Source organism: Lampetra planeri, chromosome 34, assembly GCF_965212315.1.
Source record: "Lampetra planeri chromosome 34, kcLamPlan1.2.h2, whole genome shotgun sequence".
Classification (NCBI taxonomy): domain Eukaryota; kingdom Metazoa; phylum Chordata; class Hyperoartia; order Petromyzontiformes; family Petromyzontidae; genus Lampetra; species Lampetra planeri.
The window spans coordinates 7,592,354-7,610,280 of record NC_136140.1 but is presented as its reverse complement, the minus strand read 5'-3'; the positions used below and the strand labels follow the sequence as shown (position 1 = coordinate 7,610,280).

Genomic DNA, 17,927 nt, shown 5'->3' with positions numbered 1-17,927 from the left:
GCACGTGGATACATGTCCGGGCCACTCAGGTTTTCTCTCACGAGTATAAATGCTCGTTAATGGAGTTGGCCAATCGTCCAAATATAGAATCACAGAGGTTGGGAAACGACTGGCATCAGTTCTGGCTGCCTTGCCGCTTGTCTGTAATTTTCCGTGCATGTTGAAACACTCTTTCTGTTGAAACACTCTTTCTGTTGACACACTCTTTCTGTTGAAACACTCTTTCTGTTGAAACACTCTTTCTGTTGAAACACTCTTTGTGTTGAAACACTCTTTCTATTGAAACACTCTTTCTCTCCGAGCGTGAACAAGAACTGCGCCCGTCCATTACAGATTCTCAATCATTATTATTATTGACAGATCACCTCATCTCGCTTGTAAAGTATTGCATGAATCCTCATTACCTGTGTAATGAGTGCTTATTACACCTGCATGGCTGAGACGGTTCAGGTGCTTCACGTAGCGTTCAAGGACTCGACCCTGTCTCCTCTGTCCCCCCTCCACCCCCTCCGCGCCCAAAACTTTAACAACCAGGGCCGCCCCCAAAGGACACGAGCGCTGCGGTCGCGCTCGCACGCAGCCTCTGCCGCCCGCTGCTGCGACACCTGGCGCTGGTGTTGGTGACTATGGGGCGGCACGGTGTGCTGCTGGCGTCACGGCCGGGGGTCGCCACCCCACCGCTGCTGCAGGGAGCGCTCGGCGCCACCGCGGAGGAAGATGGGCCACGAGGAGGGCAGGTTGTGGAGTCGTCGTTGTCATCGTCATGATCATCAACAACATTGTAACTTCTTCAACGGGGGGTCTGTTTTTTTCTTCTTGGTTCTTTCGGTAAAGTCACGTAGAAGGGAAATAATAAAATCATAAAAATAAAACATAATAAAATAATTCTCACGACGTTTCGGCCACAACGCAAGCAGCCGTCCTCAGGTGAAGAACAGGCCTGTCGGAAAGACAGCATCTGAATGAAACACCACCAGGCTTGGAGCGTATATTTAAGCTGGGTTGGAGGGGGAAGAGCGCCTTGACAAAATAATTTGCATATCAAGAGGAATTTAGCATATTTATGCGAAATGCTGATATGGGATTAGTCACTGCTTGGTCTGTTGTCAATCCATTGGTGGACGAAGGCCTCCTCCCCACGTTGCCTCAGTCTCGTGGGGGTTGTTTGACCATACTTCATCGCGCTATGTGTCAGTACCGGCTGGCGAAGAGAGAGTAGATGGGGGCGGGGGGGCAGGAGCAGTTCAGTTCAGATATTCGCCACCGATGTTAACCGTTGTCAGGAATCAAACTCGGGTTAATGGGTTCATAGCGCATTGCACGATACATTGTGCCACTACACCAACTCATTGGTAAAAAAAATGTTTTTAACTAAATCTCTTCTACCATTGTTGGGTTTTGTTATTCTTATTTATCACAGCAGTATACATTTTCCATGCTTATACTTATAAAGGTTCATGTTTGACTTCAGAACAGTCGATACATTAATTGGAATGTCTAATCTATGTCAGGTGCGTGACTTTGGACACATTCGCAGATGTTCTGATCGACGGGTGCCCCGGGCTGTGTTGTGCCACAGGTGGCGGTGATGCGGTGCGTGCATTACCCGGCGCTGCCCGTGTGTGCCGGAGACATCCTCAGCGTGTCTGGGGCAGGAGACAGGTGAGCCCGCCACTACCGTCACCACCACCGACAAAGATCTCCATTAAGAGCCTTTTTAACAGACTGTTTAGGCAAGTGCTGCTCGTTGGACCCTAAGAAGGCCGGCACGGCACACGTACACGACGGGATGGGTGGCCAGCATCATGCTCGACCACCTTTGTCTCCCCGGTGTTGACGCTTACACAGCGTTCCAGGTACTCATTTTAGGCTGAATCGACCCAGGGCTGGCCCCAGCACTGGTTCAGATATTCATGACTGATGTTGGCCGAGAACGGGAGTCGAACCTGGATCGCAGGGTTCGTCGTGCAGTGTGCTGACCACTGCACTACCGCGTCATCCACCGCCACCCCTCGCACGCTACCACTACGGCGTACACGCAGCATGGCCTCCTCCGTACCTGCTGCTGGCCAATATCTGCCAGGCCACCGTATGTCCAGTGAGTAACAAGGTTAGGTTGGGCGTTGATTATTTGACTAGACACCATGTGTACATTGTTAACCGGCTAGGAGCGAGCGGCTGGTAGGTCATGAGTTCAAATCCTAGTTGGGGGTTGACTAAACCCATCATCCATCTGGGGGTCGATAAAATAAATACCAGTGATGGGGAAGTCAACAGTGGTTTTCCTATGGATAGGCTCACCCCCCTCCATCACAGGAATGCTGGGATTTCAACCACTTTGACTCAGTGCTGTAAATGAGAAATGAGCACCAGTGCCTCAATGCTTATTTGAACAGGAAATCGCATGTTTACGTTGTGAAAAGTTGAAATTGGTATTGAAGCGAATGGTGTCGTACTCTCGGTAATCTTTCTGGGACGTGCGTGCGGAGTCGGACCACGCTCAGCAGCCGCATCGAGGGGCTGACTGATGACTTCGCTCTGCAGTGCCAAGTAGCCTGCATTCCTCTCCTCGACAGAGGCCGCAACCGAGTACCCGAAACCCGTACCCTACCCGATACCCGGCTACCCGTACCCGGCCGGATACGGGTACGGGTTCCCGTTTGCGACCCTGGTGTGGCCGGGTATGGGTACGGGTAGGCCGTGAGTCACTGGTGAGTAACTGTTTGTCACTCATTTCCCAACGTCTTGTCTCTTCTCACAATTCAAGTTCCTAGAATCAACCCACCCACGCCTGCAACATGGCTTCATCCCAGAGGTCGCAATCAGTTACCCGATACCCGTACCGTACCCGGCCGGGTACGGGTAGGGTACGGGTACGGCCGGGTACGGGTACCGGTTTGCGACCCTGGTGCGGACGGGGAAGGGTAAGGAATCAAAACCCGTTTGTGTCCTCTGCTCCTGGGTATCGCCACCGCTGTTTACAGCTGGGGCCCTACGGTGCCACTGCCGCCGGCAATCCGAAACGGGTTGCTGCAAGGTTTCATGGTAGCACCAACTCTGCCATGCATCGTTTCTTCTTTTGCGCACTTTTTCTAAGCTGTTTGCCTTTGGGTGCCTGCTTCAGACATTGCCCCAATGCAACCGTCAAGATGCCTTTCACTGAAAGAAACGTGCAGATAATTTAGGCGACGTTTCATTTTTGTTATGGCGACAGAGAATAGCGGACCGGGAAATGAGGTGCCCTGCAAATGTTCGGTTGCTCATATAATGTGCTCTCTTAAGACATCTGACATTCGTGTTGAATAAACAGCAAATTATTTTTTAGCTCCAAAAAAAAATCCCTTTCAAACAAATCACCAGCATGCGTTTAGAGATTTTATTATTTTTTCTTTCCCTCTTTGATGACGAAACATGATGACACACAGCCTGGCCGCCTCACTGCCTCAACGCATGCCGCCGCAGCGCTCGGACTTGCGCCAATGCACGTGGTGACGTTGAAGGGTTAGCGCGACGGCGATCAGACGCAAGGGCGCCCCTATGTTGCGCCATGGCGCAGGTGGCCCCACCTCCGTGCCGAGCAGGACATGTGGTTTCATCGGTTGTGTGCTCAGTGCTTTTTCCTGTGCGCGGCGCGCGAAACAGACCCGCTCACACGCATCCTCTTCGTGCCAGCAGCTGACAGAGCAGCCACTGCGGCTTTTCTCAGGCACACTGCACGTAGAAATGTTTGCCTGGCCTAATATTTACATGCATTTTCTGATAATAATTGACTGCATTCTTGACAAGGGTGTTCCTGATTTATGTTCAGAGGGAAATGTTGCTGTATTTAAACAGTGCCCTTGCTTAGCTGTGAAAAGAAATAGAACAATACCCTGCAACCCGATAACACATAACAACGAGGGTTGCTATGGCATCTGCGATCATTGTTTTGTGTGTTCAATTACGCGATATCTCATGAATGATTTTTTTCAAAGCTGATTTCTCAAATGAGCATTGAGGTGGTACTCATGTCCTGTTTACAGCTTTGGGCCAGTGGTTAAACTTCCACATGCCTATGAATTACTCTTTGGTTCTTTCGGTAAAGTCACTTAAAAAATAAAATAATAGAATATGACGTTTCGGTTGCAACACAAGCAACCATCGTCAGGTAAGAATGAATGATAAAACACAGACACGGGAACAGCATAGGCAGACACACACACAGAGCGAGACAGACACCAAGACAAACATGTTTTATCATTTATTCTTACCTGATGATGGCTGCTTGTGTTGCAACCGAAACGTCGTATTCTATTTTTATTTGATTTTATTTTCTACGTGACTTTACCGAAAGAACCAAAGAGTAATTCCTGCAGTCACGAAAGCTTCAAATCTAACGTGTATGAATCTTACCTATAAAACAACCACTGTTGACCTCACCACAAAGTGGTGCCTACTTTATCGACTCCAGAGGGATGATGGGCTGAGCCAACTTCCAAGCAGAATTTGAACTCGCAAACCTTTCCGATTATGAGCCACTTCCTCTACCGCTGAGCCACCTCCAATTTGCACGGTTAGCTACATACGCAGTTTAAAGACGTTCACCTGGCAGGATTAAAATAAAGTACTAACAATAATAATTCTTCACTTAATAAAGAAAGCCTGTCTCATTAAGTCTCAAGGTCACTTTTAAGAAGGATCCTACATTGGGACTTTTCCCCCAACTCAATAGTGAGTAAAGCACACCCGATATAAGCACATCACTGATGTCAGCAGTACATCCTTACATTACACGTGTGAGGGTAAGGCGAAAACCAGAGTAACTGAGAAAACCAATGCCTATGAGAAATTAATATTTAAAAAATGTCACATGGACCGGTCCAGAACCCATTTGCTGTACTGCCATCTTGCAGCGCTGAAGGCTGGGATTTGCACGGCGTATGATTCGTCTGCATGATTGATCACCTGACCTCAGATTGCTGCACTCCAGTCACGCATCCCCTGATACGGCAATATATTTTAACCGGAAGGTCACGTTGTTGAGACTAAGTGTAGGATGTGCGTTGCGCAAGAGCATTCCCGTAAAACTTGAGGGTACTGTTTGCCAGATTTTCCTCACACTTCATCAACTGCTCGGCGCTAAGCTTACAGCGATGTCTGCAATGGTGTCTCACCAACCCTGAGTCAGGAGCTGACTCTCTTGCAGGCAAAACAAACAGCGTTTTTTCGAACTCGCCTCTATGGCACAAGCACCGTGACTCGTTGCGCGCAACTTTTTTTTTATTTTTCTTGCTCCACATTGGCTAAGCCGCGGCATTAAAATTGTTTCTGTTCACCAGCGCTCAGCGTAACCCACACTGGCCGTTGTGGTCAGACAGCACCCTTGACAATGATGGTTGATTGAGTTTCTGCGGACGATTATGATGGAAATAGTGGATGTTGATGATAGAGCTGTGGTAGTGGATTATGATTATCGCTGTTGATGATGATGGAGCTATGATGGTGGATGTTGATGATGGAGTTTGTATCAGCGGATGATTGAGTTGGTGGTATTGGATGATCATCATGATTATCGCGGAATTGGTGGACAACGATGATGATAATCCCTCATTTTGCGGTTTATTTTCTTCCGACAGCCTGGTGGCAGGTGTGATTGCGGGGCTGCTCGCACAGAGGGATCTCGACTCGTGCGTGAGAATGGGGCTCATCGCCGCCTCCATCTCCCTCCGCTGTCACGATGCTGTTCCACCATCGCTGCAGATGAATTCCCTGGAGCAGCAGAGCCTCGGTGCGCTGCAGTGGCCCCGACCCACGTACTACAACGAGGAGCTGTAACACTTTCAAAATCGTTGATTAGGAACCAAAATGCAGAGCAATTCTCTGCATGGGATTTTACAATCAGTGCCTTAAGCTTGACGACAATCTTACGCAGTGTTACATTTTTAATCTCTGGGGTTAGGGGGGCGGGGGGAAGGATTTACAGTGTTACAATTATAAGTTGTGTTGGTATACGTGAGAGTGGTGCTCAAAAAGCCTTGGGAATGGATGAGATCCCAAAAAATCACATTTTAAATGTGATTATAGTGCCGTATTAAACTTCAACCACCTTTATATGCTAAAAAACCCGACACGTAAAAATACTAGCTGTCGATTCATTGATTAATATTGATTCTTAATACTACGTTGCATTCATCATGATAATAACGTGTAAGAATCAATACTTTTAAAATCAAATGTATGTTGTATGCAATGGGAACATGGGGGTGGATCTGTGGTGCAATCGTTAGCGCACTGCACTCTGGACCAGGTTGATCTGAGTTGATTCTCGGCCACGGTTAACATTGGTGGCACGTTCTCAACCTCCCCCTTCACCAACCCACATTGACCAGTGCGATGAAGTGCTGTCTAACAACCACCAAGACTGACACGGCTTGGGGAGACCATCCATCTGTGGCTTAAAGGGATGCACATTCATGGGTTACATGACCCCCTTGCGGATACCAGTGGCCCGCTACATTCAACTCTGTGCAAAAACTTCTTTCAGAATCGAATCGTGTCTCCGAAACGTTCATCAAATCACCGTGGGGGAGGGCAGGAATTTGAATCGTTTTCACGCCTACAATTAGCACAACACATTCGTCAATGCCACAGTTCACTTTCAGCAGTTCGGCTAAGTGTGCGGTATCAAGTTGTGAGCGTGCACTGATTTGTTAATATCTCGAGCCCAAACGTGTTGCCTGGCCGCCGCCACCGTGCGTGCAGCGTAGCCGCGTCATCGCCAGGGCCTGGATGGGCGCGGTGCACCCGGCTTCGAGTGCGCCACCGACAAAACAGCGGTGCCAGTTTGCCAGAGCCCTCCGTCGTGGGCCCGTCGCCTTACCCGCATTTGCCGTGACTGGTTCACGGCACTGGGTCATTCAGCCAGGTTGCCGCCACTTTGAATTTATTCATCGTCGCCGACCGTGTGTGTTCAAATCTTGACTTAGAGCTTTCGCGGCTGCAGGAATTCACATTCTTTGGGTCTTTCGGTAAAGTCACGTAGATAGGTTCAAAGAAAATAACAAAAAACTACGACGTTTCGATTGCAACGCAAGCGGTCGTCGTCAGGAGGAGGGAAAAAAAACGTCGTAGTTTTTAGTTATTTTTTGTTATTTTCTTTGAAGCTATTTACCTGACTTTACCGAGAGACCCAAAGAATACCTATGCATTCAGGCGTGTTGCACCTATGATCAAATCGCCTGCAATGCGCCCCATCCCGTCACATCTCTGAATCTAAGTGCCAATTTGTGCCTGGATAGTGCTTGGATGGGAGAACCACCTAGCACCAATAGGTCATCATCGGGGCTGCACAGTGCATTGTATGGCGGTGTTGTGATGCTCTCACGTCTGTTTTGCCCGACGCCACCAGCGTGGTGAAGTCGGGTCAAATAACCCTAATGACATGTGGATGGCCTCATCCAGCAGTGGATTGGCAGGGCTGTACGCATGACGTAGGCGTGGTGGAGCGCTGTTCCTCAGTTTGTGTGCTCTCCGTACATCGCTCGCTCCCACGAGCGACCGAATATCATGCACATTTGCGTCTCACTTGTAAAGAAAGGCAGCCTTAAAGAAGCCAAATACTAATGTAACACTAATGTTTACTAAGGGTTCTGCATCTTGAGGTGTTGTCTTGGAACATTAAGAGGACTAGAGAAACAAACTGCTTTGGAGCTAACTTACACTTCTTACAGTATGCAGATTTTGTTTACAACACTATTGCCAATGCAACGGTTATGTGCCTTGTATTCCTGAGACTTAAAATTGTATTTTCAACTTTTCACTATGCAGTATTTCTTGACCTATAAGCAAAATTGCTCGTCTTGAGCATCAATGCAATATAATTCTTAAAAAGCTGTGAATTTTAATGTACCAACCTAAATGTGAAGGTTGTTATTTTATTATATTGATAGTGTTTAATGGTGACGTGTTTAAATGAAGGCAAATACACATCTGAAGCACAAATGACTGTAATCTGATTATCTAATAACACGGGGAGATTTCCTTGAAATAAATGTGAAAAAAATTTCAACGACGTATTAGTTTCAGTTTTTTTTATTAATTGACAACAATGTCCTATATTTATTAAAAAAAAAAGCGTCACTGAAACTCGATTACTTTATTTCTTGGCAGGGGCCCTCCTACATTATCGGGTTGTTTGGACAATCCTATTAATAAGTGTCTGGCTTGTCGGAGGAAACCGGAGCACCTGGAGAAAGACCGCGTGAATAGGGGACAGCACCCAAGGCTCTGCACAAATGAGGTTGGCAATCTGATTGCCAACCCTGCAAGCCTGGGCGACTTTTGAGAGTTTCGCAAATGTGTATTGTCCACCACAGATGACAAAAATCTCCAGTCATCAATTACACTGTTCTAAAGGGAGATATAAAAAAAATATTAAAAGGAATCCGCAATGTTTCGAGCAATGGCCCATCGATTAGCGCGGTTGACTACGTGCGGTGCGACAGAAGTTAAACAACACACGTCGCAGCAGAGAAACCACTGCAGCAATACATTCAAGAACACTTCGTGGATTTTTTTTAACTGAATATTTTTTTACTGAACTTTGTGAGATTTTTTTTTGGAAGCAAGCAAAACCCTGCGTGCCCCCTGCACAGCGCGGTTGGCGTGTCCATCTCAGAGCTGGACTTCAAAAGCTGTCACAACCGCCAACGCCGCCCTGCCTCCCTCCCTCGCCACCGTTCCAAGCGGCGTGTTCCGTTAGCGCGCGCGCGTCTTTTGGCTCCGCAAATTACACCTGTGGCCTCCGCACGTTCCCCGGCCACACATCACGCGATTTCAAAGAACCAAACAAGCTCCCCGTAGCCAGGCAACCGCGGCATAACACGTGTGAACGTATGACTTAAAACAAAAAAAAATTCTCTCTCGCTAAAATTAAATAAAAACCCCACCCTGCACTTTGTGTGTTCCCTAGCTGTGCATTAGCTGGAAAATGTGCTCAAGGAGCCAGAACCACTGCATCACTTCTTGACCGTTCATTGACACCACCACCCCCCACGCCTCGCTGCGGCATTTCGACACGGTGGTGCACCGCTGGTGATAAAGATGTCCAGGAGCGTGCCTTTATCCCCCCACCCCACCACACTCCCACTTTACTAGCGACTCAAATCACCTTGGGGTTGTGGCAACAGCAGATTGGGGTCTTTTTTGTTGTTGCGTGGGACCCTGCATATGACAAATAAGTGTGTGTGGGTGATGTGAGTAGTGGTTAGGCGGGGGGGGGGTGGTGTCTGCACGTATATATACGCGGTATGAGAGAGGGTATATGATGCTGGTCTGAATCACGGAGCTCCGGCTTGTTTCTGCAGCAGCGGTAGCACCACGAAGTGCTGTTCTTGAGGATTGTGTCAGGTCCATCAGGTGAGTGTTACAGACTGGCAAGGGTTGTGGATATTTCAGATTATTTTAGGTGTACTCATGAACATTTGTGCCAGTGTTAAATTGGTCCGAATTTTTGTATTTGCTAATTTTAGTCAAAAAGTGTTGCGGACAATAACCTGGGAATTTTAAAGAGTTTTGCGTGTTGAATTTCAATCAAGCTTGTAGATATCATTCAGTTATTATTTAAGTCTAAATAGATCAGTAGATAATGTCTCTTTCATATACGTATCTATCTCTGCACATAAAAAAATTTAAGTATATTTAAAACAGCCCATCAGCCCCACGTCCTTCTGGTAATGGGCAATTTCAGCACAATTGCATTACTAACAGCACACTGATGACCTGCCAGATGTTATAGACAATGACCTCTTTAAGATATGGGTCTCTTAGTCTTAGTCGACTAAAGTAATTTAAAAATATACTTCAGTCCACTCTTCAATTATTCAATGTTAGTGCACGTGTTCCCCCAGTTTTATCAGGTCACCAAATTGGTGAACTCAATAACTATCTTCTATGGCTAATTGCCATTGTTAGGACTTCCTCTGCGTGCTGCAGTCTATAACGTTACAAAACGACAGTATATTCGTCTGCATCTTGAGCCTAGTTAATTTATGTCTCGTCACGTTCAGTCAAGCGTGAGTCTTTGCTGCAGAGTCACGGGCATCGCCAAGCCCTATGATGTTCGTCCAGTCAGTCATCGCTGACTAAAATACGAAATAATTAAAACCTCAATGACAAAATGTTTTCCGTTGATAATATCACAAGCAATGTTTAAACCGTTTTGCTGTGCTGAATTTCAATATTTTTCATTTTAAAATAAGGCGAATGGTAGATATCTGCTGTTAAGTCGATGGGGATTGTAGACGTAAGGCCACTGACCACTAACATCCGGTGAAACAGAAGTTTTTGCGTTACATTCCTGACTCTACTGATGATCCGCAGAAGGTCAAAACGATGTCAGTGTGTTTACACAAATGGGTGATTAATTTAAGTCTTACTCTAAAAGACTGAACCTTATTTTATTTTTACGCGGTTTTTATAGAGGAGAATGCGCTTTAATGTGACATGTTTGAAATATCTAAAGTGTATTGTAATCTATTGACCTAAACATATAGCAAACGTACATACATGAACTGCATCTGCAACCAAGTGGGAACTCATTAAGACCAGACTCATTTGCAACTAATACTTGGAAATATATTGCTTCGCGTTATTACCCATACTGTCTCTGATTTATGAACATCTTTAAAATGTTGAAATAACAAAGAATACTGGAAATACATTATAACAATATCACAACGAATTAAACTCTTTTTAAAATTATATTATATTTGTGCATGTGGGCAATATATTCAGGACCTAAACGTCAGTATGTTGAACTTCCTTCACACCGTACGTAGCCAACCGTGATAAACGCCAATGTCGAGGTCTGCTATACAAATACGGTACATTACTATATATATACATTGCTGCTTTATACATATGCATTGCTATAATAACGCACGTAACATCACATCCATTGCGGCAACCGCGTAAGTACATTGTTGCGTCGTTCACCCTCCGCCACCCGACGCAGTCAATTAATAAAGTCGTCACTTAAACAAACGTGCCAATCGATGACTGTTGAAGAACTGTAATAGATTGTCAAATTAACTTTTTTTTTACAAAATGTAACAATTAGGTTACGACGTTTCACTGGTAGTAGTTACAAGCTGAATCATAAGGCAGTTGCCACATTTGCAGCGGACATTATTGACTGTGGGTGTACGCGATTGATCCGAAATCAATTATCAATTATATTGGTCGCGAAAGCATACGTATTGATGTATCCAGCGTTTGAATATCATTGATCACGAACAACTGGCATTGCTCATCACGCGGTGGTGTATAATTTAACCGGTGACATTTATCGTTCACCTCTCTGTCGGCAGGTGACGGGTTGTCGAGCCGTCGTTGACTTTCAAGGTGATGTGGCAGCAGGAGCAGCAGCGTGCACGGAGACGCCTGGTCCCATCCCCCATGTGCGCTCTTCTCATCCTGACGGTGGCGGTAGCGGTGGCGGCGGCGTCGATTCCTCAGCATGACGACGACGACCACCACCACCACAAACGTGGTGGCTCGGGCAGGGTCGAGCAGCCACAGCTACAGCCGTCGTCAGCTCCTCCACCTTTGGCGGCGCGCAGCCGGGCGAGCGGCCCAGACTCGGGACCCGGGATGGCACAAAGTCGCTCCTTGCATGGTCCGCGTCGAAGTCGGCAACCCAACCACCACCAGCAGCAGCAGCAACTTCGAATGGACTACGAAGAGGACCAAGTAGCTCCGAGGGAGCTCGGCTTCGCACCGAGCAGCAAACACCATGGAGGGTTCAACACGGACGGGGTAACGAGCGTGTTCGTGTCGTACCTTGCACGTGCGTGAATTAAATGCGTAATTGCGCGTTGGTGGCTAGAGCTGCTGCTGTGCAGAGTTCGAATAGAATTGAGATACAATGATAGTTTGTGTGTAGGTGGTGCTGGATGGATTGCCGACATCGCAGGACTATGTTGAACTTCTCTCGCACCGTACGCAGGCAACCGTGCTAATCGGAGGTGCAGGCAAAGGAAAACAAATTAAACACGTAAAGAAATTCGTTTTAAAATTAGATTTAAAAGTGCGCAGCTTCAGTGGCTTCCTAATATCGGAAGGAGGAGCGTGCCAGAGCGCATCTGAAAGCGCGCGATGCGGTGACTTCATCCAGCAATGGATTGATCGTGGCTGATAATGATGATAATAATTTGATAATCATGATGGGAGAATTTGGCGATGATAATTTTTATGACGAAAATGACTTTGAAAAGTTATATATATATTTTTATGATTACTTGATGTAAAGATGTTGACGATTTCATAATTGTTGCGAAGTTTTGATTACAATTAATATTTTATAGTGACATCCAGTAAAATCACACGGCATTGTCAAACGCATTGCAACCGAATGCGTTGTGGTGTTTATTAAGTATATTTTTCATGCCCGATCTTATAGAGGCGAATTTAAATTCTAGTCGAGGCGTGACTCGGCCCATTATTCCCAGGAGTCGGTAAAACGACTACCGCTGTTCGATGGATGCACACAGCCCCGTCATATGAATGTGGAATTTCCACCACTGTCTCGCGCGCTTATAAACAGGACGTAAGCAGCACACCGATGCTTATTTGAGCAGGGAATCACACGTGCGACTCGTATAACGCCGTGCGTGTTATCGAGGTCCCAGGTCTCGCGGCTAATGAGTGTTCTCCATTCAGGGCCGGATTAAGGCGTGGGAGCTTTCGGGGCTGCAGCTCAGGAGCCTACCCCAGTTATTTAATTTGTGAATGCTGAATTGTATTCGTTATTAGCCTTGTAAAAAATACATTGTACTCTTTGGTTCTTTCGGTAAAGTCACGTAGGTAGGAAATTAATAGATCACTACGTTTCGATCGCAATACAAGCAACCTGATGACGGTTGCTTGTGTTGCGATCGAAACGTCGTGATCTATTAATTTCCTATCTACGTGACTTTATGGAAAGAACCAAAGAGTATGGATTCCTGCAGTCGCGAAAGCTTCAAATCAAAATAAATTTTATTTTTCTTTAACTTTGTTTTCCTTTTGAAAATATTACTGGGGGCCTCGGAGCACCCGTAGCCCAGGTGGGCTTACACAATGTTAAATCCGGCCCTGTCTCCATGTCTCCGTGAGCGCAGTCCGCGTGTGCCGAGGTGGAGGGCAGGCCTTGTGACCGGGCAGCGCAGTGCGGGGGCTGCTACGGCCTGTACACGTGCTCTCACCTGCTCGGCGGCACGTGCACGCTCAAGAGTGTGTCGAGGAACATCGGTGAGAAGGCCTACACTTGCGTGGCCATGATCATCACCGTTGTCGTCATTATCATCATCATAACATTCATCCACTCCCACACTTTAAGATGTTTCTTGTTTCTAGATTTGAAGCTTTCGTGACTGCAAGGATTCATATTCTTAGGTTTTATCGGTAAAGTCACGAAGGTAAAAATTTTAAATTAATAAAAAGTAAAATAAAATAAAAATCACGACGTTTCGGAGGCAACACAAGCTTCCGTCTTCAGGTGGAACCGTCACAGCCACGACAGCTGTATCAAGTAAATGAGAGATTACAAGAGCTACCACTCCGTATATATAATGGTTGAAGAGGGGAAGGGCCAAGTACGGCACACTTTTTCATGTTTTTGTTTGTTGCGGTTGCACCCGATTCCAGAGCCGAATGGCTCACAGGGCTATATACCAAATCAATGAAACTGAAGCGTCGTCATCATAATTTTCATTAGTATCCACGATCACCAACTTCGTTGCCATTACTCAACTTGGGTTACACATGGCACCATTAATCGCCCCTTACTGGAAGACTAATGCCCGCTTGCAGGCCAGGTGCTGAGTTACCTTGTGTTCTCTTGGAAAGCTTCCACTGGTGGTGCCCCCTTTCATTAGTGTTGAGATGAAACGTCATGTCAGTCGTTTGTCGCGTATAAAGCGTTTCTAGACTCAGCAGCGTCGAGGGCACAATATAAAAAAAAAGATTGTAGAATGTATCATAACAATCATCCACTATAACCAACTCCTGAATCATCGTCATCGCGTTCACCAACTCCATCCGTCATTAGTTTACTGCTATTAGCGCTGTTAATGATCACCCACACCATGAGCAGCTGAAATAGCCACTATCATCAAACGCAGCGAAATTATGGTCAAGAGCACCAATCATCAGCATCAGCAGCAGCAATATCATCGTCATCATCCGGAAGACTAATGCCCATTTGCAAGAAGCCGGTGTGCTGGGTCCGTACACATGTTTGCTACACAGGAACAACAGCTTAAGCGGAGGGTGGGGGGGAGTCTCTCTAGGCAAGACTGCATTCAGAAAGACATCGGGATGGTTGACGTGAGATGTCATGATGTAAGGTGCTTTGAGTTGTTGCGGCATTTCAGCAAGCACCCTAAAAGTACATGCAGATCCGTACGTATCCTTAGCATGATCATCATCAACAGCAGCATCACTATACGTAATCCTTGTTCTTCCATATGACGGGAAAAGCTTGTATGGGGTGTCACGTTTTGGCCGCCCACTCAATGGGTTTCCTGCGCTGCTAAGTGGAGAAATGCAGCGCCTCCCGCGACAGCTCTCAGAGGGCATGATCATCAGCAAGTCAATTGGTATGTATCTCAGAGGAGAGTATCTGACATGAGTCAACGTGCGTGCGATTATAAATCTGTTTGTACCTAAATTGGCGAGCACTGGGCATTTTGCGCATTGACCAGTTTCATAACCCTGATTAGGAGAAAGCAAGGCTTACAATCAGCGCAGTCACACGGAATGACAATGACATTTTGACAAAGAGGCCGTCCATAAATGACGTCACGCACCTAGGGGGGGGTCAGACATTTGTGACGAGGGGGGGGGGGGTTTGAGAAATGTGACGTCACGTAAAAATGCGCAACTTTAAATAAATATAGAATTGTTATAACAACACTAATTGTTATAACAACACTCCTACAACATCCGAGTGCAGCACCAGATTAAATACGCACTAGAATGACAATAGTTTAAAGCGATTTGAAGCATGTTTTATTTTTAAAATGGAAATATGGTTTTGGGGGGGGGGGGGGGAGCAGAGTTTGTGACGTCACATTTGAGGGGGGGGGGTCTGACTTTCTGTGACGCCGCGTGACGAGGGGGGGGGGTAAAAAATCGTCCAAAATCACGTGACGTTACTTATGGACGGCACGGCCCCGAAGTTAAATCGAGCACTGTTAAACCCTAACCCGCAACGAAACACCCCAACTATCTCGTGCATCGATGCATGGCAAGACAAGATGATATATAGATTTTTTTCGGTAAAGTCACGTAGGTAAAAAATATAGAATAATAATACAATAATAATAAATGAAAATAACTAAATTAAATTACTGGGGCAGTTACACCTGATGATGGAGGCTTGTGTTGCTTCCGAAACGTGATTTAATTGAGTTATTTTCATTTATTATTATTTTCTTTTATTATCATTATTTTACCTACGTGACTTTACCGAAAAAATCTAAGAGTATGAATCCTTGCAGTCACGAAAGCTTCAAATCTAGAATATGTACAGCAGAATATTGCAATTCGCACACCTGTTTGATGTCACGCGATCCTGCCGTTAAACATCACACCTGCAGAATAAATTGACAAAATAACAACGTTTGCTCATTAAGCTTCTCGTGGTATGTTTGGTAGTAATTCGAGAATTCTAATTACTTACCGTAGCTAAAACAAAACCACATGGAATGCGCTATATTCCGTTAGACGTTGAATGCTCAGCAGATTTAAGGTGAGTGTGCCTGAATGGACGATCTCCATGAATAACACATTGTGTGCAGCAGAGGGCAGTGCTGCAAAGCATTGTTCTGTTCTCCCCGCACCTATCAGCGTGGTTACGTATGATCAAATACGCCCTCTGACTGCGCGGCATAGAGGCCCTCATCCAGCAGTGGATTGACAAACGGGCCGTGCATGTACATCGTGATTACTAAATATGTTGCGTGTTTTGCCTTTTTGAAGTCGTAATGCTTGAGTGCCAAATGAAGAGAGACCCCAAATTAAGTTCCGAGTTTTTGTGCACTCATTATTGACTGGGCTCAGACCGTCAACTCCAAGCAATTGTTGAGCTGAGTTTAAACACATTTCTGCGGAGGGAGCTGGTAGGAACGTTGGGTTGCTCGGTCAATGGCCAGGGTCAACGGCGGCGTGGTGTATTCCGCAAATATGCCCGACTGTGAGGGCGGGCACAAGCCGGCGTGAGTAGGTTAAACGTTGAGTTTTATAAAGGCACCACGGGGTGACCAGCCCCTCCCCACCCAGCCCTCCCACCCCCCACCCAGCCCCTCCCCACCCTGCCCTCTCCACCCAGCCCCTCCCCACCAGCCCCACCCCTCCCACCCCCTCTCCTCCCCACCCAGCCCCACCCAGCCCCTCCCCACCCCACCCTCCCCACCCAGCCCCTACCTGCACGACAGACGGACGGACACAATAATTCCCTGTGGGCTGGTGTGACCAGGAGGTTCCTACCAAAATCACAGATTGGTTGAACCCTGGAATCAAACTCGGGACCTGAACAGTGCTGGCCCAGTGGTCTGGCTCTTGAGCCACCCAATCGCTTCTAATGTACAGGGCGGTCCAGATATCTTGTGCCCACCAATTAATTATCTAAAAGTCACGTAGATAGAAAACATACTTTTCTATCTACATGACTTTACCGAAAGAACCATAGAATATGAATTCCTGCAGTCACGAAATTTTTAAGTCAAAATTGTATTCTCTAAAACTTAATATATTTTAAAGATTTATTCAAAACAGAAATGAATATGCAATGGAAACACTAAAATGAGAGTTAACTTAATTTGGGGCCACAAGACATCTGGACCAAGCTGTACATTCAATACGTTACTGTGAAGACTCACGCTACAGCAACACAGCGGTTACGTGCGAGGCTGTTAAGTAGTATGTGGCTGATGACTGATTCTGATGTCCTGCAGGTGCGTTCCGGGCGAGTTTGCGCGGCTCATCGCACATCCTTCACAATCACAGGAGGCACCGCACGAACAACAGCAACCGTGAAAAGCAGTAGCCGGATGCAACACAGCCCTGCAGAAGACATGCCACCCTATTTAAGCCATTACATAGAATTAGAAACATCTGTACGAGAGCTTTATCGTATGCTGGTCAATGGCAAGCCTCGTGAATCAAAGTCCATGATTTCATGGATTAACCGGACGTCTCATTTGTCTTTTAAGCTGGGAAATATGCATACGTTTTGATCGGAGAAACATGCGGTACATTAAATTAAATCATTCTTGGGTATATTCCTCTTGGGTGTCTGCAAGCTTCCAGCACCTGACAGTAGAAATGTTTAACAATGTATGAACTAATTGGGGTTTCTTTTTGGATTTGATTTTGAAGGTACACCAATTTGTCGTTTAAAAACTGGCACACCTACCAAAAATCAAGTATTAATTATATTGGTCGTGCAAGCCTACGTATACAATTTAACGGTGCACTGCTGTCAGTCGCCAAAACTTTATAATGTACTGCCATTTTTGTGAATCCACTGCAGGATAATATCTCGAACACGTGTCGGCCATAGCCAGGAATTTAACTTTTAAAAAATGTCTTGATTCATAGCGTCGTGCGCGAATCACCGAGCCACCGTTCCACCCAGGCATAGGCATCATGTCGGTTAAATGCAAATACGTTTGGAATGTTTTCATAATTTATTTTGTTTTAGACATCAATGCTTATTGTGCAAATGTTAAATTTACTGTGTTGTGTACATGGAGCATTTCCCACGTTGTATAAGGTCGTATGGCATATATGGAACTTTGTAATTCGTTTCGGTCTTTTTTAGTAAACTTTTTCACGTCAACAAATAATTTTGAAAGTTTTCATTTTAAACTGGACATGGCACATTGAAGATATCACATACTTTT

At 46.0% G+C, this 17,927-nt stretch overlaps 2 protein-coding genes across 3 annotated transcripts in view; both read left to right on the top strand.

Moving 5' to 3' along the window:
- LOC144730092 (uncharacterized) overlaps positions 1–8,047 on the top strand; it is a 35,178-nt gene extending 27,131 nt beyond the window's left edge. For both annotated transcript variants that reach the window (XM_078610647.1, XM_078610648.1), the window contains 3 exons: positions 535–737; positions 1,580–1,662; positions 5,616–8,047. In XM_078610647.1, the coding sequence (XP_078466773.1) occupies positions 535–737; positions 1,580–1,662; positions 5,616–5,814 (485 nt within the window). In that variant the 3' untranslated portion in view covers positions 5,815–8,047. The remainder of the gene's footprint in view (positions 1–534; positions 738–1,579; positions 1,663–5,615) is intronic.
- A 1,267-nt stretch (positions 8,048–9,314) lies between these two features.
- Positions 9,315–17,867, top strand: LOC144730089 (uncharacterized). Its single transcript, XM_078610644.1, has 4 exons — positions 9,315–9,396; positions 11,349–11,796; positions 13,140–13,269; positions 16,977–17,867. The coding sequence occupies exons 2-4, from the start codon at positions 11,386–11,388 to the stop codon at positions 17,066–17,068; spliced, it is 633 nt and encodes a 210-aa protein (XP_078466770.1). The 5' UTR covers positions 9,315–9,396; positions 11,349–11,385; the 3' UTR covers positions 17,069–17,867.
- The last annotated feature ends 60 nt before the right edge of the window (positions 17,868–17,927 follow it).

Coding starts and splice junctions, on each gene's coding strand:
- LOC144730089 (XM_078610644.1), top strand. CDS start 11,386: ATGTGGCAGCAGGAGCAGCAGCGTGCACGGAGACGCCTGGTCCCATCC. Junction 11,797..13,139: donor GAGGGTTCAACACGGACGGG/GTAACGAGCGTG, acceptor CCGTGAGCGCAG/TCCGCGTGTGCCGAGGTGGA. Junction 13,270..16,976: donor GAGTGTGTCGAGGAACATCG/GTGAGAAGGCCT, acceptor GATGTCCTGCAG/GTGCGTTCCGGGCGAGTTTG.